Source organism: Sceloporus undulatus, chromosome 11 (assembly GCF_019175285.1).
Source record: "Sceloporus undulatus isolate JIND9_A2432 ecotype Alabama chromosome 11, SceUnd_v1.1, whole genome shotgun sequence".
Lineage (NCBI taxonomy): Eukaryota > Metazoa > Chordata > Lepidosauria > Squamata > Phrynosomatidae > Sceloporus > Sceloporus undulatus.
In genome coordinates, this window is record NC_056532.1 from 1,841,758 (window position 1) to 1,864,389 (window position 22,632).

Below are 22,632 nucleotides of genomic sequence, written 5' to 3' on the forward strand. Positions count from 1 at the left end.
TATGTGTTTTATATAATGGATGGCCATCTGTCAATGGGGATGCTTTGATTGAGAGTTCCTGCATGGCAGAATGGGGCTGAATTGGATGGCTCTTGTAGTCTCTTCCAGCTCTGTGATTCTGAGAGGTAGAATTCATAGCAAGACCATTACCCACTGGCTGGGGATTATGGGAGTTTTGTAATATGTTGAATGAACAGGATTTCTGACTGAGGCTATGAGGCTGAGCTGCGAATCCAGGAGTCCCAAGTGGGGCACCAAAGACTACTTCAGACCTGGAGCTGGTCCTTGGAAAGACTATTGTACTAGGACAGGAGAGATGTGAAATTCTCAGTCATTCATAACACTCACTGGATGGCCATGGGACTAGGAATATGGGACCACCTATATTACAGCTTCTCCTATATACCTTAAGTTTTCCCTTAGAGCAAAGGTGGGTAAACCCCAGCCCCTTAGGGCTGCTTTTGTGGCCCACAGGGATAATGAAATGCCCCCAAATGCTCTCTGGGTAGTGTGGATGGCATTTCCATGCCTCTTGGCGACTCCAGGGGTCAAAAACCCTCAGCCATGAAATCTAGTAGGTGATCTTGGGGAAGTCACACACTCTCAGCCTCAGAGGAAGGCAAGAACAAACCTCAAAACCCTGTGGTTGGTTCTTCTTAGGATTGCCGTAAGTCAGAAATGACTCGAAGGGACACAACAACAAAAGCCTCACTCCAGTTATACTGGCGCATTTGGACACACTATTAAAAGCAGAAAACTTACCTTATAAGGATAGCAAAGGGAGACCCAGGTCATCCCAAAAGCAGAGCTTGGAGATGTTAGGATTGAAGTTCCCAGTATCCCAGATTGCAGCATGCTGGTTGCTGCCTGAGCTAGTAGATTGTGTGTTGTGAAAACAAAACAAATGGTTAGTCCTTGTTTTGATATCACCACCTTTTTATTGCCAAAGAGATGGATAGACACCTTGGCACTGTTCTTGGCTTTGTGTGCAAAAATAACTTGGCTGCATCTGGGTATCATTTTACTACGTCTTTCAAGGAAAAGCCGTGCTATGCTCTGCATCTCAGGCAGCAAAATGACTTGGGTGCTAGCTCTGAAGTCTTGAGATATCGGAGCTAGAACCATCGAGGTAAGGATGTGCCGGGCTTGGATGATAAAAGCAAGAGCAAGAAGCATGTGCTGGAACTAGTGAGCAAAGTGATGAGATGGCAATGGGTAGTTGTTGGCTGCAAAGGTGCTGGCAAACAGTGTGGAGATGCAGCTGAGACTAATGAAGGCTGAATAGAAGGTTGCATTCAGTTTGGTGAGAAAGGTTCAGGACTTGCACTAGAGCAAGCATAGACACTACATGCTTGTGGGCCTCACATCGCCCTCACATTCATATTTGCAGCTCCATGTCCTTTGTGGATTCCCTTGCTGGGATTTAAGACTTCTTCAGACCATTTCTGGTTTCAGTTTCCAGGTGAGGGATGGGTCTTGGAGTAGGGAATGAACTCCAGGGCTTATCCATCACTGGATTAGATTTTCACTGTATACAGTAGTTGCTTCCTTCCAGGCTACATAGATAAATGGAGATTATTGCATCCTCTGGTGTCAGTATGGTTATGTGTGTCCTCTTCCTTTGTGTCTTTCCCGCTAGGTATTGCAAGCGTTTGAGGAGATTCCCCTCCTCACAGCCCTGGAACAAATAAAGGAGAAATACAACCTTTCCAAAGTGAAGAAGGTAAGATGAGGAGGTGGGATTTGGGTTTGACATTTCATGACTGGGATAAACTACAGGATTTGTAGGGTGAAAGCAGGTGTGCAGCTCATCTCCAAACTGGTCCTGAGCTTGTACCCAGCACAGCCAAACAGTCAATACCAGTCTGTCTTTCCCTTTATTAGCAATGTCCGGTGCAATCTTGCTTTCAGCTCCTGTCGGACCCACTAACCCAGGTATAAGGATACGTCAGCCGGTCTTAGACGGGGTCATTCTCCCCTTAAATGACTGTATTTGCAGTCTGGGAGTCCTTCACAGGATGTTGTTGCCTTGCCCAGTTTGTAACTGATGTTTTTTTCCCCCTTGTCATTTCAGAAGCTCTTTAGAAATGCTCTGTTTGGAAACTTTTTTGGAGTACTGGCTCTTTTCCAGTCTGGACGTCTTGCAAAGGTAAAGCGCAATGCAGCTGTAATGTTTAGGTCTGTCCCCCCTTCCCAAAACTTGAATGGTGTGATGTGTAAGCTCTGAGGATTCTCAAGAGACAGGCAGTGATTAATTGAATGGCTCAGGGTGGCCACTTTCTCCTCCTGTTTGTTGCTATTGATGGTAGCAGCTTAGTTCTGTCTTTTGGCAGATGCCTCCTGCGTTATTCTGTTTGAAGAAATGTAGGATTTTGGACCTCGCCTACTAAAGCATGCCTTTTTCCTTAGCTTTTTGGCTCCTACCCAGCTCAGTATCCTCATATATTTCTCTTGAACATCTTAGGAGTCAAAGGCCCTCCTGGAGTGTGTCCAAGTCCTCCAGAGCCTTTCGGAGCATCATGCCCACCTGAAAGATCTCCCTCGGAAGACGCTGGCTGACATTGTCACTGAGGTAGGTAGACGACAAGAAGATTGCAAAAAGAGGCCTCTTAAAAACATACTTAGGCCTGTTCCAGACTGCCAAAATAAAGCTGCTTGGGGTCTCTTTGGAGGTATGCTGTTTAAATGATGCATGCATCCTAAGAATCCGGAAGCTGCACCAAAGCTGCCCTCCAGTGCTTAGGAATGGAGTGTGGCTTTTATGTGACCTCTGGACTCTTAGGACCCAGGCATCATTTAAATAGCATACCTCCAGAGAGACCCGAAGCAGCTTTATTTTGGCTGTCTGTAATAGGCCTTAGCTTTGTAGTTCATTCTAGTATTTGTTTATGCTGCTGCCAGATTGCTAACCTGGGGCTGGCTCCAGGGAGTGCATAACTTTGGTTGCAACACCTTGCTGCAACTGTTGTGTCTATATCTGGTCACAATTCAAAATGCTGGTTATGACCTTTAGCAGCTGAGGACCAGGTTAAGAACTATATTCTCACATATGAACCTACCTACATTGGGGTCTCTTCTGAAGAGATCCTCCAAATGAGTCAGAAAAAATTGGGGAGTAACTAGTAACTATTGAGCCTGTTCTGGTTCTGACGTCTTTGGGAGACACATTTCTCTCTGTATCGCTATCCTCACTGGCACATCTGTGAGAACATGAGACAAGGCCTTATCAGTGGTAGCCCCCAATTTCTGGAAGTCCCTTCCTAGATAGTTTAGGCTGGCAGTTTCCTTACTGTCTTTCCACAAGCAGGAGAAGACCTCTTTGCTGTAACAAGCTTTTGAGCACTGATAGCTTAGGGAGAAGAGGCCTAATGTGTTGAATTACCTATTTATTGTCTCATGTGTTTAACTGGTTTTAATTTTTGATAGTTTAATTATATTTTAAACTTGCGTATGCTATGAATTTTTAGCTATGTTTGTTTTAACTGTCGTAAACAGTTAAACAGTGGAACACACTCCTTCCTCGGAGTGTAGTGGAGTCTTCTTCCTAGAGGTCCTTAAACAGAGGCTTGATGGCCATCTGTTGGGGATGCTTTGATTGAGAGTTCCTGCATGGCAGAAAGGGGTTGGACTGGATGGCCCTTGGGGTCTCTTCCAACTCTATGATTCTATGAAGCAAGGATATAAAGTAAGATCTCGTCCCTCCACATTTGCGGCTTTGACTTCTGCAGATTTGATTATTCATGGATGTTGTTAATATCTTCTCTCTAGGAATATCTAGGTCCTCCAGTGTAACTCTATGGTCAACCTTAGCCAAAGGTCACACTGAAGGACCTAGGGATTCCTAGAGAGACCACTCCACTAGGCCTTTGTAGCTCCTCCGGTGCAATTCTATGGTCAATGTCTGGCAGATGTTGACCACAGAGTTGCATTGGAGGACCTAGAGATTCCTAGAGAGGTGTTCTCGCAGGTAAAAACATGGTGTTTTTGTTATTTGTGGTTTTTCCACATTCACGGGGATCCTGTGCCCCTGACTCCAGAGAATGTGGATGGATGAGTGTAATAGTAATAATAGAGTTATATCCCAGCTTTCTTCCCCAAACTGACTCATGTCAGTTGACATTTATCATTTGAAGAATGTTTGTTCTGCTGAACTAGTGGTTGGCAAAGTGTAACCCTATGGCTCCATTCATTCCCCAATGCTGCTTTTTATGCCCTCAACCCCTCCAAACCCCTTGGTCTGGAACAGAAGCATTTTAATAACATGAATTCAATACCAGATCATAGCTGACTTCTCTCTGGTGTTCTTAGATTCCAGAAGCTGTGTTTGAAGAGGTCCTCTTCAGCATCCTGGAAGATGACCTGACCGAGGCCTTCAGCACCCCAGGGCAGCTCTACCTCTTGTTGGTGGGCATCCAGAGGTTTCCAAGAGTTCTCCGGCCAGAGAAACTGAAGGTGCTCTTAGGTACATCTGCTGTTGTCACAGAGGAGAATATTCCTCGGTAAGTTGGCCAGGGACTCAGACGTAAACGCAGGTCACTTTTCAGTTATTGTGATGGTGGCAGGAAAGAGCAGATTGCAGGCTGTTTTGTTTTGTTTCCATTAGAGCAGAGGTGGGAAAAGGGTGACTCAAGAGACCCTATTTTGTGGCTCCTGAAACCTCAGAATGCCGCCAATGTTTTATGAAAAGATTCTCTGAAGATGGCAGCCAGAGATGCTGGCAAAACTTCAGGAACAAACTCTTCTGAAACATGGCCACATAGCCTGAAAAACCCACAAAAAACTATGGATGCCAGCCATGAAAGCCTTTGACTTCACAACTTCTGGTTGTGTCAGAAAGGGTCATATGGGCTGGTGGTGTTTGTGGTGAATAATGGCGCGCGCACACACCCTTTGCTGTTTGTAAAAGGGCACAACAGCATGTGGTGGTGTCACTTGAAAGTGGAATTTGCCCAGTTTTGAATTCAACAGCAGAGGCATATTGAATTGAAGATATCGGTTTATTTAACAACACAGTGTCGGTCCAGATGTGAACATGGGCAGTTTGGCACCACAGCAAACATACACTGTGTGGTTTATACAGGTTGGGTCTCCCATATCTGGAATTCCGAAATGTGTAACACTGCAAAATTGTACACATGAGTGGCTGAAATAGAGGCACCTTTCCTTTCTGATGGTCCAGTGTACATAAAATTGGACACTGAAAAGTATCCACCAACACTGGACAAGCAAGAGCCATGGTTACATCCAAATGAACTCTCAGCTCAGGCATCTAAGTGAGAGTGAACCTGAGCTAATGTATCTGCAACATGGTGCGCAAATTCTTTGCAGCAAGCTGTTTTGAGTGGCTTACGTTCTCTTCTGGACCACATTGCAGCAAATCCATGATCATGTGAAACAACTGAGCTGAATTGTTCCGTGCAGCTTAATAACATCTATTTTTAAGAGCCTCTAAGAGCTTAATAACTTTAATTTTTTCCCCTTGAATCAGAATACTGTTCCTTTGGCATGGCTTTAACTTATTTGGTCTCATAGCCAACCTCTAACCCTTTTCTTTTTCTGCAGTACATGTTTCTGTTTCTCTTGGCTGTGATCCTTACTACTTTTTTCTTTTCCAAAGGCAGTAGAGGTGACCTGAAAAATGAGGGTAAGAATTCATTCTTCATTTTGTTCTTCTCTCTAGGTTGGTGGAGGTTTTGAAGATGGCTGCAAAGACTGAAAGGAAGGATCGGGTTCTTCCAACTGTTGGCTTGGACTTGATGAAGGTTTCTCTGAAGGAAGGCACCTTTGAGCTGTTTTGGGAAGAAGCTGTAGAGAAAGGGTTGCTCACAGATAATACCGGACCCTGCAGGTTGGTTGGAAAGCCTAAGTCTTTGTTATGCGCTCTCTCTCTCTCTCTGCTGTGAAATTCAAAGCTGACAAAATGAATTTCAGCAGGGATTAGTGCATCTAGGCCAGTGATGGTGAACCTTTTAGAGGCCGAGTGCCCAAACTGTAACCCCAAACCCACTTATTTATTGCAAAGTGCCATGTCCCTCTGGCTTTCTAGTAACAAACTCTAGCAAACTCTGTGCTGGAGTGATGGTACATGTGCCCAGAGAGAGGGCTCTGAGTGCCACCTCTGGCACGCGTGCCATAGGTTCGCCATCACTGATCTAGGCTAAAAAAGTGAAATGCACAAATACAAAATGAGCGACACCTGAATTGAAAGCAATACATGTGACAAATAGAGGACCAGAAGCTAAACATGAGGCAACAGCGTAATGCAGCAGCCAAAAAAGCCAATGCAGTTCTGGGCTGCATCAACAGGAGCATAATGTCCAGATCAAGGGAAGTAGCTTTGCTCAGTCAGATCTTCCCTGGAATGCTATGTCCAGTTCTGGATACCACAGCTCCAGAAGCTTGCAAGGTCTGGGAACCTTTCAAGCCATATGAAGGGTGACTTAGGGAGCTGCCGTATGTTTAGCTTGAAGAAGACCTTTTAAAACTCCTCTGCCTTTTGTTCTTTCCTAGTTATATGTGCTATCGTTTGCTGGGCAGCGCTTTCCCACTCTTGTCTCTCAGCCAGCTAAAGACGATTCTTCAAGGGGAGGTTATGCGTCACTATGGGATCCATGTTGTGTCAGCTAAGGTAGGCGACTAAAAGATCTGTGGCAGATGCGCCATATACCGTTGGCCCTCCATATTAGCAACTTTGACTTTTGCAGATTTGATTGTTGAGGTTTGGATTAATATGTTCTCTCTAGGAATCTCTAAATCCTCCAGTGCAATTCTGCTGGAAGTTGACCATAGAGTTGTGCTGGAGAACCTTATATGTTCCTAGAGATAACCACTTCTCTAGGCATTTGTAGGTCCTCCAGCATGATTCTGTGAACAACTTCTAGCAATGTTGACCATAGAGCTACACTGGAGGACCTGGAGATTTCTAGAGAGTTGGTTTCATAGGTAAAAAATAGTGTCTTTTAATTTGTGGTTTTTCCACATTCACGGGGGTCCTTTAGCCTTAACCCCAGCGAATGTGGAGGGACCACTGTATGTGTTTTTTGCATATAGAATGGGGGAATATGTGACCATGGGTCCACAGTTGGAAGTGAGTTTGGGATGATTCTGTCTTTAAAACAAAACCAATTAAAACCCCATAATTTGGGCAGCAGCTTGTGCCTGGTTTTGGGAGGCCTCTGGGCATGGCTGGCATGATGGACAAATATGGTCTCTGGCATGACTTGTTGCAACTCAGTCAGGGTTGGAACCATAATTATTTCCATCTACTCTTGCCTGAAATTAGTAGATTAGGCATCCAGGTCAGTTCTTAAATGCCTGTTGGTATGGGAAAGTTTGATAGATAGATGGATGGATGGATGGATGGATAGATAGATAGATAGATAGATAGATAGATAGATAGATAGATAGATAGATAGATAGATAGATAGATAGACAGACAGACAGATAGAGATAGATAGATAGATAGACAGACAGACAGACAGACAGAGATAGATAGATAGATAGATAGATAGATAGATAGATAGATAGATAACTTTCCCATACCAACAGCCTTTTAAGAACTGACCTGAATGCCTTGCTGCTATTATTATTATTATTATTATTATTATTATTATTATTATTATATACAAAATAGCTCTTAAATTATCCTTTCACTGGTTGGTGAAAGGAGAGTAAGAAGGGGAGCATCCCTAACATTCTTAGAGTGAAAATTCCATAGTCTGAGAGTATTATATAGACACTCATCCCTCCATATTTGCGGCTTTGATATTTGCGGCTTTGATTATTCACGGATTTGATTAATATGTTCTCTCTAGGAAGATCTAGGTCCTCCAGTGCAACTCTATGGTCAACTTTAACTAAAAGTTGCACCTACAGATTCCTAGAGAGAATACTTACTAGGCATTTGTAGCTCCTCCATCGCAACTCCATGGTCAGTGTCTGTCGGATGTTGATCACAGAGTTGCGCTGGAGGACTTAGAGATTCCTAGAGAGGTGTCCTCTTAGATAAAAACATGGTGTGGTTTTTCCATATTCAAGGGGGTCTTGGGCCCCTAACCCTAGCGAATATAGAGGCACGAGTGTATTATATATTGTATAAATTATCTATAGGGTTTTATAGGGATGTTCTCATGCAAAGCATGGGTTATAGCTGCTCTTCTGTTGCCTCTGTGTTTCAGCTCCCCAATAGATTTAAGTTTGCCCCAGAGATGGAAGCCTTGGTTGGCTCATTCCTGGAGGGATGCAGCGACCCCAAGAAGCAGCTGGCAGTCATGATCGGCTTCTCCACCCTCACCAACCACGGCTATCCCGTTGTACCCAGCTTCTGGAAAGTGGTGAGGCATTTGCTTCCTGACGCGCTGCTAAACTACATCAGCTGGCTCAAAAGCATGTTTCTCACTCCGGACCTAGACAGCTGCGTGGAGTTTGCTACTAAGCGGCAGCAGCAGAATGAGAAGAAAAAGAACAGGCGAGTCTCACTTGGGATGTGGAGTTTGGCTATTACCAGATCTGTAGTTCTTCCAAGGTTCTTGCTGGGTTCCTGGCCATATCAGTCGGCTTATCCAGTTGTTTGTGCACCAGAGTTAATTTCTATATACTGTACTTAAAGGTAGATTTAAGGACAAGGCATTTATTTTGATAGATTAAAAGGTAAGCTAGAAAAGAGAACCTAATATGAATTGGTATAAGGAAGGTACAAGGAAGGTTTGAATGAGATGGGATATATGATTTTTGTTTTTATGAATCATAGAAACATAGAGTTGGAAGAGACCACAAGGACCATCCAGTCCAACCTCATTCTGGCATGCAGGAAATCTCCATCAAAGCATCCCTGACAGATGGCCATCCAGCCTCTGTTTAAAGTTGGTCCCTGGACTCTTGTAGTTTGTCCATTCCTTGTCTACAGGCAGGACATTTCCAGGCTTTCAGATTAGTCTTACACACTCCCATCTGGATATACTGTAGGGTTGAATGTAAGACCTTCTACATATAGGGAGTTCCTCTCCCCCTGAGCTGCACTCTTCCTCAAAGAGCGTAAGATCCCAGGATTCAAGCCCACACTGCAAATGCAAAAGAATGAATTGCTACCCAGCAACAGACACTGGGTGATGATCTCCTTTTTAATACTTTTTCTTCTGTTCTTCCTTCTGTGTTCAGAGTAGTGTACAGTATTGTGTATATGGTTCAGAACTGAACCCTGGAAGCATAGCTCACACCATTGGATGTTGCTCTTATTTAAAGCAACAACAACAAGAAGACCTCTGTGATGGAAAGCTAAGAGGAGAGGTTTGCAAGTTCTAACCGTTCCCCTCTTAATTGTTGACTTTGGGCCTGAACAGACAGGCCAAAATAAAGCTGCTTCAGGTCACTTTGGAGGTATGCTGTTTCAATGCTGCATGCATCCTAAGAGGCTGGAAGCGGCGCCAAAGCCACACTTCAGTCTTAAGGACTACTTACTGTGTTGCTTTTGAAATGTAATTTTGTTACAGCCTATTTACTTTTTTTAAAAGTTAACCAGCGCATAGGTAACTGCATTCCTTTTAAGCCCTGCTCTGAAGGTTGTTGGACTACAGCTCCCATTAGCCCCAGCCATCATAGCCAATAGAGAGGACCAGAATTATAGTCCAACAGCATTTGCAAAGGATCCATGCTCCTCATCCCTGCTCTTCCCAATCCAAACCTTACATTCGCTGCATCAGCCCTTTTGGGCATGAGACTGGAGAAGTGTGGTGTTGTGTGGAATCCTGTTGCTGTGAAACAAGGGTGTTGGATCATGATTTCCTTATATAGACCTGGGGTAGGAATTGTGCGCTATCTAGATGTTGCCAAACTGCAACTCCCAGTATTCCTGACTTGGCTGTCCTTGCTAGGGTTGCTGAGAATTGTAATAAAATCTGCAGGGCCTCACTTTTCTCATCCCAGTATAGGAAAGAGATGTTCCCAATGTGTATGTAATTCCTACAAGATGCAAGGTGGGTGTCTGTGTTTTCAATATTCATTGTTTTCTGTTGGTACAGTGAATTGACGGAGCACTGTGTGACACGGCTGAGGAAATGGCTCATAGCCCGTCTGGTTGGGATAGCCGAAAATCCACAGATAAAGAGGGAAGAAGAGTTTGTGGCTGACATTGCCAGGTAAGAAGAACAAGATATCAGTCATAACTTCCACCTTCTTCGTCCTGAGTATTAGTTTAATATATAAAGTAGCTGATGTCCCTTATACCAAATGCTGCACTCTGTATAGCCAAAAGGAAATGTATAGTTACCTACAAGCCATTATATTATCCAGAATCTGCTCATTGGGCCTGGCTTCCCTGTGACAGCAATAAATGACTCTTATGATCTTAAGAGAAACCAAAGTAAGTGGTTCACACTCTGTAAGCAATTGCCCCCAACAAGCTGGGCACTAATTTTACCGGCCTGCGAAAGGATGGAAGGCTGAGTCAAGCTTGGAAGCTTGGGATCGGACTCACAACATTGTGGCATTTAACCACTGTGCCACCAGGGCCCCAACAGGGAAGTTACATGGTTCTTATAACCAGATTATTGAAGGAAACATCCTGAGATGGCTACAGCAGTAACTTTGGCAAGTGGATGTGTCCCCTAGATGTTGCTTATGCTTGGAGCATATCTCCAAGTGGATGTGTCCCCTAGATGTTGCTTATGCTTGGAGCATATCTCCAAGTGGATGTGTCCCCTAGGTGTGGCTTACGCTTGGAGCATATCTCCAAGTGGATGTGTCCCCTAGATGTGGCTTACGCTTGGAGCATATCTCCAAGTGGATGTGTCCCATAGATGTGGCTTATGCTGGTCCAGGGGTTCTTTCTAGGTCTAGAGTTGTCAGTGTCTGGGCAAGGCCCATTTCTTTAGCAACCTGTATTAAGACGTCTCTGCATTGCTCTTCCAGGTTCTGCTTCTTCCATGCATTTTTCAAGACCAAGAAACCAACCTCCAAGATATCAGAGACAGCAGCTATCCCGTCAGTGCCGCTAAGTGCACCATCTCGCACGGTTACTGCGGACTCATTTTTCAGGTATCAGCTTTGCTGTCTTACTAACTGGCTTGGTGGCTAGGCTAGAGCATCTTGTCCATAGCTGTCTGTTGAGTCCAAGAGTGGCGATGATGCCCAAGTTGATTCCCATATAGATTATGGTTATTGCAGTAGTAAAAAAATGGCGGTGGTGGAGAAGTACGATATTCCTTGTTGGGAGTGGCAGGACAGAACCTAGAACAGATGCATTCCTGGTAGTGGGGAAGGATTAATTTGTTTCCATTTTACAGTCCGGCTGTATTACATCTCTCTTCCTGTCTGCAACTTACTCCTCAGTTTGCTTCAGCACCTGAACACAATGCCAGCCCTGGGGGAATCGGTTGAGGCAGAAGAAATGCGGAAGAAGCATCTCCATGGCTTGACTGCCAATGGGGAGCCGTGGATCTACCTGGCTGTCCAGTATGCCAACACTCTCCTTTCGGACAAGAAGCATGTTGAAGCAGTGGCCCCGTTCAGCGAGGAGGAGCAGTTTGCCTGGGACCGGTAAGAGACACTTGCTGGGTCCCAACTATGGAAGACAGGAATGGGATCGTTTTGAGGACTGGGGAGCGAATGGGAAACTGCAGCAGGTCCAGGGTCTGTTTTTATGCCATGGGACCCTCCTGGGGCTGCTCAAAAATGAGATAAAATTAAGTGAAAGACCTTAAGTGGCTGCAGAATGCCTTCAGGTTCTTAAAAATGAGTATACACTCATCCCTCCATATTTGCGATTTTGAAATTTGTGGCTTTGATTATTCACAGATTTGATTAATATGTTCTTTCTCTAGGAATCTCTAGGTCCTCCAGTGAAACTCTATGGTCAACTTTAACTAAAAGTTGCCCTGAAAGACCTAGAGATTCCTAGAGAGAATGTTCTACTAGGCCTTTGTTGCTCTTCCAGCGCAGTTCTGTGGTCAGTGGATGTTGACCACAGAGTTGTCCTGGAGGACCTAGAGATTCCTAGAGTGATATCCTCTTAGGTAAAAACATGGTGTTTTTGTTATTTGTGGTTTTTTCATATTCACGGGGGTCTTGTGCTCCTAACCCTTGCGTATATGGAGGGACAAATGTATTTGATGTTAAACAATGCAAGGAGGCCTTCCATTCTATTTAAAAGGTGTTTTGTTGCACCTGGAGGTTTCTAGGAACAGCAGTTTACACTCTTTTGGCCAGAAAATAGTTGCTCTGACCATTCTAGAAGTGTCAAGGGCCGCAGGACCATCCTTGGGGCCACATATGGTCTTTGCCTACTCTGGTCTAGGGCAATATTTTGACCCCAAAGCCAGCCACAAGTATCATCCTAGAAGTCTGCTTTCCGTTATGTTGCCCTGTCCATTTTGTGGTGTTTTTCCATTTAGGCCTTTTGGTTTTGGATGGGGAGAGGGTTGTGGATGCACTGATGCCGGGTCCTATACCTGGATTTTTCTGTTGACTTATATGAGTGGCTACGACATTAATTTCTGGGGATGTTTTAAAACATCCATGTTGGCATGAACCCAGAAATGAGAGTGGGTGCCCTCTATCCTTTCTAGTTCTGTCTCTCCTTCTCCCATTGCTGTTTTTATATGTTCTGTTGCATTTCTTCCAGTATTGTTGTCATTCGACCCTGCTTTCCCAGCCAGAGGGCATGATGCGTAGTTGGGTTTTCACAGTGCTGTTTTCAGATGCCTCCCTTTAGCGCATCGGTTCTCAAACCTGTGGATTGTGCCCCCTTTGGGGCATCTCTATTCCATTTTTAAGCATATCCTTTTTATAATCTTGTTGTATTTGCAAATAATGGAACCAGTCTAGTCATAGACCTTCTGCTCTTGCTTTATCATTATATTACCATACGTAACCCAAGATCTTCTTTGTGAAGAATGGACAGTCATGCCCCCCAAAATCTGTAGGGGACTTGGTTATCCATTTTAATGCTTTTCTCCCCCATCGTGTCTCATCACTGAAGAAATAGCCTTTTCCTCAAAGCCAGAAGTGAATGACTGGTTCCACAAAATGGAGCAAGTGAGGCCCTTAAGAGTCATGGTTGGGAGAGGGAGTTGAAGAAGGGATGAGGCTGTTTCTAGACCTCCTGCGGTCGTCCAGCTACTTAAACAATGACAATAACAACAACAACAACAAATCTCCCTATTTTATGTATTTTTGCACTGTTTGTCTTGTGGGTTGGGTGCTGCTTCTTTGGTTGTTCTTTCTTTGTTTTACACATTACTCATCCACTTCCTCGGGAATCATTGCCAAAGGCTGGCACTGAAATGGAATAAATCCACCGTTGCGATGTGAATTTTGTAATATGAACTGATGTGAACAGTCTTTGAACAGTTCCTCTGCCCCTCTTCTCTGGTTGCAGAATGCTGCAGACGGTGGAAGCCCTGCGGAGGAGAGAGCAGAAAGGCCTCACCTTGAAGACCACTGCCTTCCAGCACCTGCTGCTGTTAGTTGGCATTCACCTCTTCAAGGTAATGCCAGTCGTGCTGGGAATGTGTTCCTTTGAACGTTGCTTTGAAATCTGCCACGAACTGCCTTCCTTCTCTGAACAGATGGCGTCTGATTTTGGAAGTTAAGTGGGGTCAGGCCTGGTTAATACCTGGATCTAAGGATTGCAGGGAGGGTTAGGAAAGAGTGAGCATTAGGTAGCTTTCTGTGTTTCTGAATAATCTTAAATGTGAGGTGGACCAAAACAACCAGTGAGCAGGGAATGGTGTGCAGGTATCTAAAAGAAGCACTGCATGTTTTAGTCAAACGGAGCCGTTCTTCTTCCTAGACCTCCTTCATTGGCCACATTGTACCTCCCTGAAATGGGTGCAACAGCATCCTAAACACATTTGGACTTACTTGGTTTTGGAAATTACACAGGACCAGGCTTGGTTAGTGCTAGAAAGGGATTTCCAGGTAGGGCTAGGAAAAGGATCCCACCGAAAACCCAAAGAGCCATGGCTGCCATTCAGTGTCAACAATATTGGGTTAAATGGACCAAGGCTCCATCCAGCTCACTGTAAGGCAGCTGCCTCTGTCCTAGAATTTTTGAATCTATGATAAAGGTTTGTATGGTGGGAAGGAGAAGAATAAGACCTCGTTCTTCTCCTTGTTTCCAAAGACTATTCTTCAAGTGGAGGGATTGGGCAAGTCATTTTGGACACTTCGACCATGTCCTTGGCCATCCTTTCTGTCCAGCCAGAGATGCCATCTCCTTGGGATCTTCTTCATCCTAACTTCCAACCATGTCAATTCCTATTTCCTTTGCTGTTCATGCCGTATCTTTGCAGTGAGGGGTTCTCCTACCATAACCATCTGCTTGTGACCAAATGCATGGCGTCTGGGAGGCATGTCTCCTTTCCTTCCTCCCTTGATGAGGTTTTATCCCTTATGAATAATAACAAACAGGTTTAGATCCAGATTGCTTTCTTACTCTTAGCTCCCAAAAGGCAGGTATGTGATTCATTAAACACACATGTGGTTGAAGTATTGTAATAGTATTTGATTCCAGTGTCTTATTGGCTCTTCTCCTTGCCTCTGCACCTAAATAGTCTCCTGCTGAGTGTGTGAACCTCCTGAATGACCTCCAGAATTGCACCAAGAGGGCCTTCGAGGAGAAGCACAAGAAGAAGACGTCAGCTTCAGCCAGTGAGTTCTCCTCCAGTCTTATATCAGTCTTTAATAGAGATCAAAGACATAGCCATGTTAGTTTGGAAAATCATCAAGGAAAGGGATATTGCAGCACCTTTGAGATAATCTGAAAGAGCGGAGTTGGTAGCATGTGCCTTCGTAAACCTGAGACTACTTCTTCATGCATCTGAGGATGTAAGCTCAGGTCTACAGAAGGTCATGTTACCAACTCCTCTCCTTTCAGTTAGTCTCAATATCCCTTTGCTTAATGATTTTCCAGACTAACACATCTATTTCTCATATGTTCTACAAAATCCCTTTGCACACTGATGGTCTAGAGATGCAAAGGCCTGGGGAAAAAGTGGTGGCTTTCGGCCAGTAAAGGGTGCTAATATCAATCAATGTTTATTGATTAGCCCATGGGCCATCTCAAAATACAACAAAGCTAAATAGAACTCTATATAGCAATAGTGCTAATATTGTATTTTGCCATTTCCCCCCAAATGTCTGGTTTTTTCCCAATGACTATGACATTTCTGCACTTCTAGTTTCCCTTCACCTGGTGCACTCCAGATGCGTCGGTCTGAGGTGCCTAGAATCCCTATAGGATTCTGGGGATTAAGGAGTCTGACATATCTGGAGGACCCTGGGTTGGAGAGGGCTCCTCTCTGGGTGCTCAGGCTTTTGTTTCTTCCTTCTCAGGTGGCGAAGAAGAGCCTGAATGGGTGGAGGTGATTGTGGAAGTTCTCCTCTCCCTTCTCGCCCAGTCCAGCGCACTGATCCGGCGGGTCTGCAAAAGCGTGTTTGCACTTGTGTGTCAACACATGACGGAGGCTGCCCTGCAGCTGATTCTGGATGTGAGTTACCCTTTTATGTTGCTGCTCTGTAACTACTGTAACTACTTCTAGCCTCCTCCCAAAATGGTACCCCCCCACATGTTGTTTTCGACTACAACTCCCTTCAGCCCCAACAGTTGGCTTTTATACCTTATAGAAGCTAAAATTACCATATATACTCAGCTATAAGTCAACCTCATCTATAAGTCGAGGGCAGATTTTGGGACCAAAATTAAGGATTTTGATATGACCCGTAGATAAGTCGGGGTAAAACTTAGAGACATGTAATGAAGGATGTAAATGACAAAGCAAAGGAAAACAATGCCAACCAACATACAAAATTCCAGCAGGCGTAACTATTTGTGCTCATGCTAAAGGCTGGACAGATGAGGGACTAGAAGGGTGTCAGTACCTCCAGGGCAGATTAAACTCATAAACTACAGTACTTACATTGACCCATGGATAAGTTGACTCAGGTTTTTTGGGTCAATTTTTTAACCTAAATTTCTAGACTGATACATGAGTATATACAATAAATGATCTGCAGTGTTCCAGAAAAGCTGCTTTGATGATTAATGATATCATTAATCCATTGATTTTTGTGCACACTTGAGTAAATCAATAGTACAGCCAACCCCCTCTGAACAAATCTTGCCAAGAAAACCCAGTGATAGGTTCACCTTGGGGTTGCCATAAGTAGGAAATTACTTGAAGGCACACACCAACAAAAGTGGGTAGGTATCAAGTGACCCTCCAAGAATTGTTGGACTGATACTCCCAGCATTCCTCATTGTGACCCATACTGGTCAGGACTGCTTGAACCTGCAGTCCATATGTATCTGGTTGAACCAGATTCCCACCCTATGCTAAATGGAGACATTGTTCTTTTCATTTACATCAGGATGGGTAGAAGCTAAATTGTGATCTAGTGGTAAATCTCTGAGTGATTTCCAGTAGCTCACCAGGGGTTTCTTACTTGTCAGTTGTTTAACAGCAGCAGCAACATAGGCTTTCCCCCATCCTTTCCCTAGGCATTGATGGGTGTGCATATGAGAGGGGGGAAAATAGTGGATGTGAGAGGGAGATGAATCTAAGAATCATAGAGTGGAAAGCGAGCACATGGGCCATGTTGTCCAACCAACTGCCATGCAGAAATACAACTAATGCACTCCTAAAGATGTCCATCCAATATTTGTTAAACGATGTCAAGAAGGAGAGCCCACCATCCTCTAAGACTATCTATTCCACTGTTGAACAGTTCCTACAGTAAAGACATTCTTCTTAATATTTAGGTGGAATTTCAGTCCATAGCTTTATGCTCTAGTCCAGTGATCTCCAAACTGTGCCCTTTTAAGAGATTTTGGACTTTAGCACCCAGAAACCTCAACCATGTTGGCCAATAGATTGGGACTCTGGGAGCTGAAGTCCAAAATCATCGAATCATAGAGTTGGAAAAGACCACAAGTGCCATCCACCCTCAATGAGCACAGTTTGGGGACCACTGCTCTAGTCTATGGAGCAGCAGAAAGCAAGCTTGCTTCTTCCTAATATTTAGGTGGAATTTGAGTCCATAGGTTTGTGGTCTAGTTTCTGGAGCAGCAGAAAAACAAGCTTTCTCCGTCTTATATGTGACATCCCTTCAGATATTTAAAGATAGCTATCTTGTCACCTTTTAGTCCTCTCTTCTCCAAGCTACATGTACCCTGCTCCCCAAGTTGTTCCTTGTTGGACTTTGCGTCCAGACCTTGGATCGTCTTGGGTGCCATTCTCAGGACATATTCCTGCTTACCAATATCCTCCTTAAACTATGGTGCCTTGAACGATGGTTTCCAATGTTCCAGGTAAAATAGTCCACCTACTTAGATGATACCTGTAACAAATGTTTCATAGCTACACCGATAAATATTTTGGTTCTCTTCAAGGTTCTTGACCCGCAGCAAGACCAGGATGAAGAAAGTGCCGTAGTGGTGGTAGAAGAAGCTCAGAAGAAGATGAAGAAGAAACCCTTGCCAGATGAGGTGATAACTCCTGTTGTGTTCAGTGTGAACAATGCTGTTGATCTCTAAGCTTCCTTCATAAATACAGTTTACCATATATACTCGACTATAAGTCAATCTCATGTATAAGCCGAGGACAGTTTTTTGAGCCAAAAATATAGCTTTGGATACGAGCCGTGGATAAGTCAAGAGTAAAACTTAAGGGCATGTAACAAAGGATGTAAAGAATGAAGCAAAGGGAAACGATACCAAACAACTTAAAAATTCAAGCAAACATCGCTGTTGGTGCGCACACTAAAGACTAGATTGATGAGAGAATAGAGAGGACTCAGTGCTTCCAGGACAGATAAAGCTCTTGTTTTTCATCCTGTCCTACTTCATAGGGAGGTTGTTGTAAGGAGAAAGTATGGTGAAGGAAGAATCATGTGCCCTAAGCTTTTGAGCTCATAGGATAAAATAACTCATGATAGCAAGCTGTGGTGAACCACTAGCCTTCAGTATTTGCTCCACGTAACATGAACCAGCCGTGAGCCTGAACCAAAGGAAGAGCGCGAGTTGTACATAAGGAAAGAATGTCAATTTTCTTTCTTTCTGAGCAGAGTGACGACGACAGCGGAAAGAGTTCTTCTGACGAAGACAGCTCTGAAGACAATGACTCCGAGAGTGACGATGCGAGGATGGACGCTCCGGAGACGGATAGCGAAGCTGAGGGCGAGGCGGATGAGAACTTCCGTGCCATGCTGAGGAATGTTCTGCAGGCTGGCAATGCACTGGTAAGGGGGTAAGAAGTGCAGAGGTCTTGGGTCTGGCTTACCTACAGTGTGGGTCTTTGTCCCCTGTAGTGGCAGAATCCAAATTCAGCCCAAGGAAAAATGTATTCTGCAGCTTAGAAATGTACATGCACTTCCCTCTTGCTTTTCTGAGGGATAATATTAAGGCAGAATTTGTTGGTGCTGTGGACAAAGCTCTCTCTGGTTTGTGCCCTCTCTTGTCTTTGGGATCCGGTGCAGTAACAGTGCTTCGTTCAGTGCTAAGTGGTTGGTCCAGAGGTCAAACAGAAGAGTTACTTTTTTGGCTTACAGTTCCCAAAATCCCCTGGAGTCATAGAATCATAGAGTTGGAAGAGACCGCAAGGGCCATCCAGTCCAACCCCCTGCCATGCAAATAGACCAAATGCATCTGAGGGAGTAGACTGAAATCAGAGTCCTTTTCATGTCCTGCATTTTTCATAAGGCCCTGCAGAGAAGCATTGTGAGAAACAAACTTGGCTACTTGGCATTGGGGCATCGGAACAATGACACTGGCTGTGATACAGATACAGGTCATACACACACATATCAACACCTTGTGGTATCCTAGGATATGTATTGTATATACTTGACTATAAGTCGACCTCATGTATAAATCGAGGGCAAGTTTTGGGGCCAAAATGATGGATTTTGCTAAGACCCATGGGTAAGTCGAGGGTAAAACTTAGGGGCATAGAGCAAAGAATCTAAAGGATGAAGCAAAGTAAAACAATGTCAAAGAACCTGCAAAATTCCAGCAGACCTAACTCTATGTGCTTACTCTTAAGGCTGAATGGATGAGAGAATATAGAGCAGTGATGGTGAACCTTTTAGGGGCCGAGTGCCCAAACTACAACCCAAAACACACTTATTTATTGCAAAGTGCCATATCCCTCTGGCTTTCTAGTAACAAACTCTGGGCTGGGGTGATGGCACATGTGCTCACATAGAGGGCTCTGAGTGCCACCTCTGTCACGCGTGCCATAGGTTCGCCATCACTGATATAGAGGGTAAGTGCTTCCAGGACAGATTATGCTCTTGCTTTTTACCAGGGGATGGTTCCTTATTTCAAATAGGAGTTATTTTTGGGGTAATTTTTTTTTTTACCTAAATTTCTAATACAGTAGTTTCATGAGGCATTTAGAATTGACGGCAAGGGAGCTCTCATGCCTCCTCAAACTACAAATCCCAGGATTCCATGGGATGCGGTTAAAGTGAAATAATAGTCCTATAACTGCCTAGTGTGAAAAGGTCCACGTTTTGGTGTTTTGTCTGAATAGCTTCTAAGCATGTGGAAGACTTCTGGCAAGTAACACAAGAGTTTGGGATGACACAATACACCAGATCCCTGGCTTCTTGGTTATGCGCAGTGCGCTTGGGCATTTCCCCTAACTGCTCTCACTTGCCACAGAAGCAGATAAAGAAACTGGCTGTTGTTTTTTTGTGGGTTTTTCGGGCATCTGTGGCAAAACATCAGGAATAAACTCTTCTAGAACATGGCCACGCAGCCCGAAAAACCCACAAATGCTATGGACGCTGGCCATAAAAGCCTTCAACTTCACAAACTGACTGGTTGTCTGAACAGCATGGCTGTTTTTAGATCCTTGTGATTCCTGTTTTGTTGGAAACATCTCCAACTTGTAATTCTCTGTACGCTGATGTTTGTGATGCCAAGCCACTTCCCAGCGTGATTTAACTTTGGCTGTTTTTAAAAACCCAAGGGCGGAGATGACAGTGATGAGGACGTTGATGACGAGACCATGATGTCCCTCGACAAGAACCTCTCGGCCCTCTTTGCCGAGCAGCAGAAGCGCACCCAGGCCAAAAAGGACGAGAAGGAGAAAATCCGGAAGGAGAAGATCTTACGGCGGGAATTCAAAATTAAGGTAGGAGAGGAGGCTTTTGCCGGAGAAGGCCTTCCGATTTTCTGAAAGTACGCTAAATACCAACCAATGACAGTACTAAACACATATTTTGATGTGTGCTGTGTGTACTCATGTATAAGTCTAGAAATTTAGGTCAAAACACTGACCCCAAAAAACCCCCTGAGTTGCCTTATCCACGGGTCAATTTAAGTACCATATCTTATCTCTTATTGATAAGAAAGAACCATCTGGAGAAAAGCAAGAGTATAATATGTGAAGGATCAACCCCTTCTACTTTCTCATCCATCCAGTCTTAAGAGTAAGCGCAAAGGGTTAGGTCTGATGGAGTTTTCTCTTTCTGGAAGTGGCTCCACAGAACGGCTATTAGTCTACGTTAAGGCAACCTGGCACCGTCTGGAAGCTTTAAGCCACAACTCCCATCATTCCTGGGATGAGGGAAGTTGTAGTCCAAAATATCTGGAGTGTGCCTCCCCCCAGTGCATGTACAAAAGCATGCCTTTAAGCGCATGGGACGAAAAGTGGAATAGAAAGTAACAAGTAAACAAGCCTTGGTATCCCACCAGTATGTGTCTTGTCTCATTCCATTCTCTTGGTAGCTGGTGTTGCTCACAGTCTGGCACTAAACATTAGGAGGAACTTCCTGACAGTAAGAGCTGTTTGACAGTAAAATACACTGCCTTGGAAAGGAGTGAAGTCTCCTTCCTTGGAGGTCTTTAAGCAGAGGCTGGATGGCTATCTGTCAGGGATGCTTTGATTGAGAGTTGCCGCATGGCAGAATGGGGTTGGACTGGATGGCCCTTTTGTTCTCCTCTGATTCTATGATTCACCTCACTTCTTTGCTTGCACTCCCAGGTCCTGGATTTGGTGGAGGTGTTTTTGACCAAGCAGCCAGAGAATCCCCTCGTCTTCCGAGTCATCGAACCACTCCTCTCTGTGATTGAGCAGAGCATGAGTTCAGAGTCCAACAAGCAAGAGCAGGACTACCTCCGGAAGACGGCAGATATCTTCACGTGAGTTTGGGGGAGAGGCGTATGTGGGAATGTGAACATGTGAAGCTGACTTACGCTGACTCTTAGTCCGTTTGCCAAAGACTTGTGCACTCTGGGGTTTCTGGATTTCTGGGACAGGGGGGCAGAGTTTTTGCTGGGCATGCATGAGGGTCTAGGTTCAGATCCTAGCATCTCCAGGCAGGCTGGGAATAACACCTTGTGCTTTGGCTTTCAGGAATAGTTTATGTAGATCGAAGCAGTATTGCAAAAATGTGGCTCCCATCCGGGAGGAGCTGCATAACCAGCTGGAAAGCCTGGTGAAGAGAGCCTGCAGGCAAAGTGACTCCACAGTAGCCCTTTACTGTTTCAGGTGGGTTGCTTCATCCCATCATGTACATGCGTATTTACTTTTTGCCTTCTTTAGAGCCATGGTTGAAACACGTCTGTAGTCCTGTGTGCAGCACCTGATGTCTGAAAAGCACAAGACGTTCAATTAGATTAAAACATTTAAAGTAAAACCAGTTTCTCCATTAAACAACAACAACCACAACCTAAAAGCAGGCTTCTAGTCTTCGTGATTTCAGAGCAGATCACGCAAAAGCGTTTTCAGACACATCGGGGGCATTGAGCATTAACCTGTCATTAAACCTGTGCAGGTTAATGTCGGACTGATGTTCAGTGCCCCCAACGTTGTCTGAAAAAGATCCCGCTTTTGCAGGATTTTTCCGATTTAAATCCCATTTCTGCACGGGATAAACTCTGTGTGATAAACTCCATAGAAAAGGAGAAGTAGTCTAGCCGTACTCCCCTATGCTTGCACAATGTTGGGCATATGTGCACTTGTAGAACAACTATGCGCATGTGCGCACCTTTTTGCTTTCCTCCTTATGGTTCTCTTTTTCTGCTTTTAGTGCCTCTCTGTACCTCTGCCGAGTGTTGAAAGGAAATGTGGGAAGTAATGAAGGGGCGCCGGTGACTGCCCAGCCAAAAAAGAAGCAGAAGAGCAGCGAAGGCAGTGATGCGCCAGCTGCTCAGGTAAGGCCATCCCATGTCAGCGCATTTGCTTGCTGCCTGCTGCAATGTTCCTGGCTGTCCCAGCAATTTCCTAATCCCTGCCTCCAACACCCAGAGCTTAGCAGGAACTTCTTTCGGATTGCTTCGCAATCTTAAATGTGTGACAGGCTGATTAAGTATTTTGAATTCGAAAGGTTGGGTATCAAAAATCCTTAAATAGAGAGCTTTGCTACAGAGAGCCCTGAAGTCTCACCTGCAGCTCCTGGAAGGAAGTCTGCTCAGCTTTTGTATCTGTAGTCATGAGAGCTAGAACTTTGTGAAATAAAGGCCCCATACAAACAGGCCAAAATAAAACTGCTTCGAGTCACTTTGGAGGTATGCTGTTTAAATGATGCATGCGTCCTAAGAGTCCGGAAGCCGCACCAAAGTCACAATCCAGTCCTAAGGACTGGAGCGCAGCTTTGGTGCAGCTTCCAGACTCTTGGGTCGCGTGC

At 44.6% G+C, this 22,632-nt stretch overlaps 1 protein-coding gene across 2 annotated transcripts in view; it reads left to right on the forward strand.

Moving 5' to 3' along the window:
• The window catches only part of MYBBP1A (MYB binding protein 1a), a 56,806-nt gene that overhangs the window by 2,398 nt on the left and 31,776 nt on the right, over positions 1-22,632 (forward strand). For both annotated transcript variants that reach the window (XR_006100932.1, XM_042442525.1), the window contains exons 3-21: positions 1,640-1,723; positions 2,075-2,149; positions 2,465-2,572; positions 4,309-4,499; positions 5,681-5,848; positions 6,511-6,628; positions 8,178-8,467; positions 10,017-10,133; positions 10,906-11,031; positions 11,326-11,532; positions 13,373-13,481; positions 14,550-14,646; positions 15,331-15,485; positions 17,387-17,482; positions 18,061-18,234; positions 19,971-20,135; positions 20,988-21,145; positions 21,360-21,494; positions 22,036-22,159. Coding sequence is in view for 1 of the 2 variants with exons in the window: in XM_042442525.1 (XP_042298459.1) it covers positions 1,640-1,723; positions 2,075-2,149; positions 2,465-2,572; positions 4,309-4,499; positions 5,681-5,848; positions 6,511-6,628; positions 8,178-8,467; positions 10,017-10,133; positions 10,906-11,031; positions 11,326-11,532; positions 13,373-13,481; positions 14,550-14,646; positions 15,331-15,485; positions 17,387-17,482; positions 18,061-18,234; positions 19,971-20,135; positions 20,988-21,145; positions 21,360-21,494; positions 22,036-22,159 (2,697 nt within the window). In the remaining variant the exon portion in view is untranslated. The remainder of the gene's footprint in view (positions 1-1,639; positions 1,724-2,074; positions 2,150-2,464; positions 2,573-4,308; positions 4,500-5,680; positions 5,849-6,510; positions 6,629-8,177; positions 8,468-10,016; positions 10,134-10,905; positions 11,032-11,325; positions 11,533-13,372; positions 13,482-14,549; positions 14,647-15,330; positions 15,486-17,386; positions 17,483-18,060; positions 18,235-19,970; positions 20,136-20,987; positions 21,146-21,359; positions 21,495-22,035; positions 22,160-22,632) is intronic.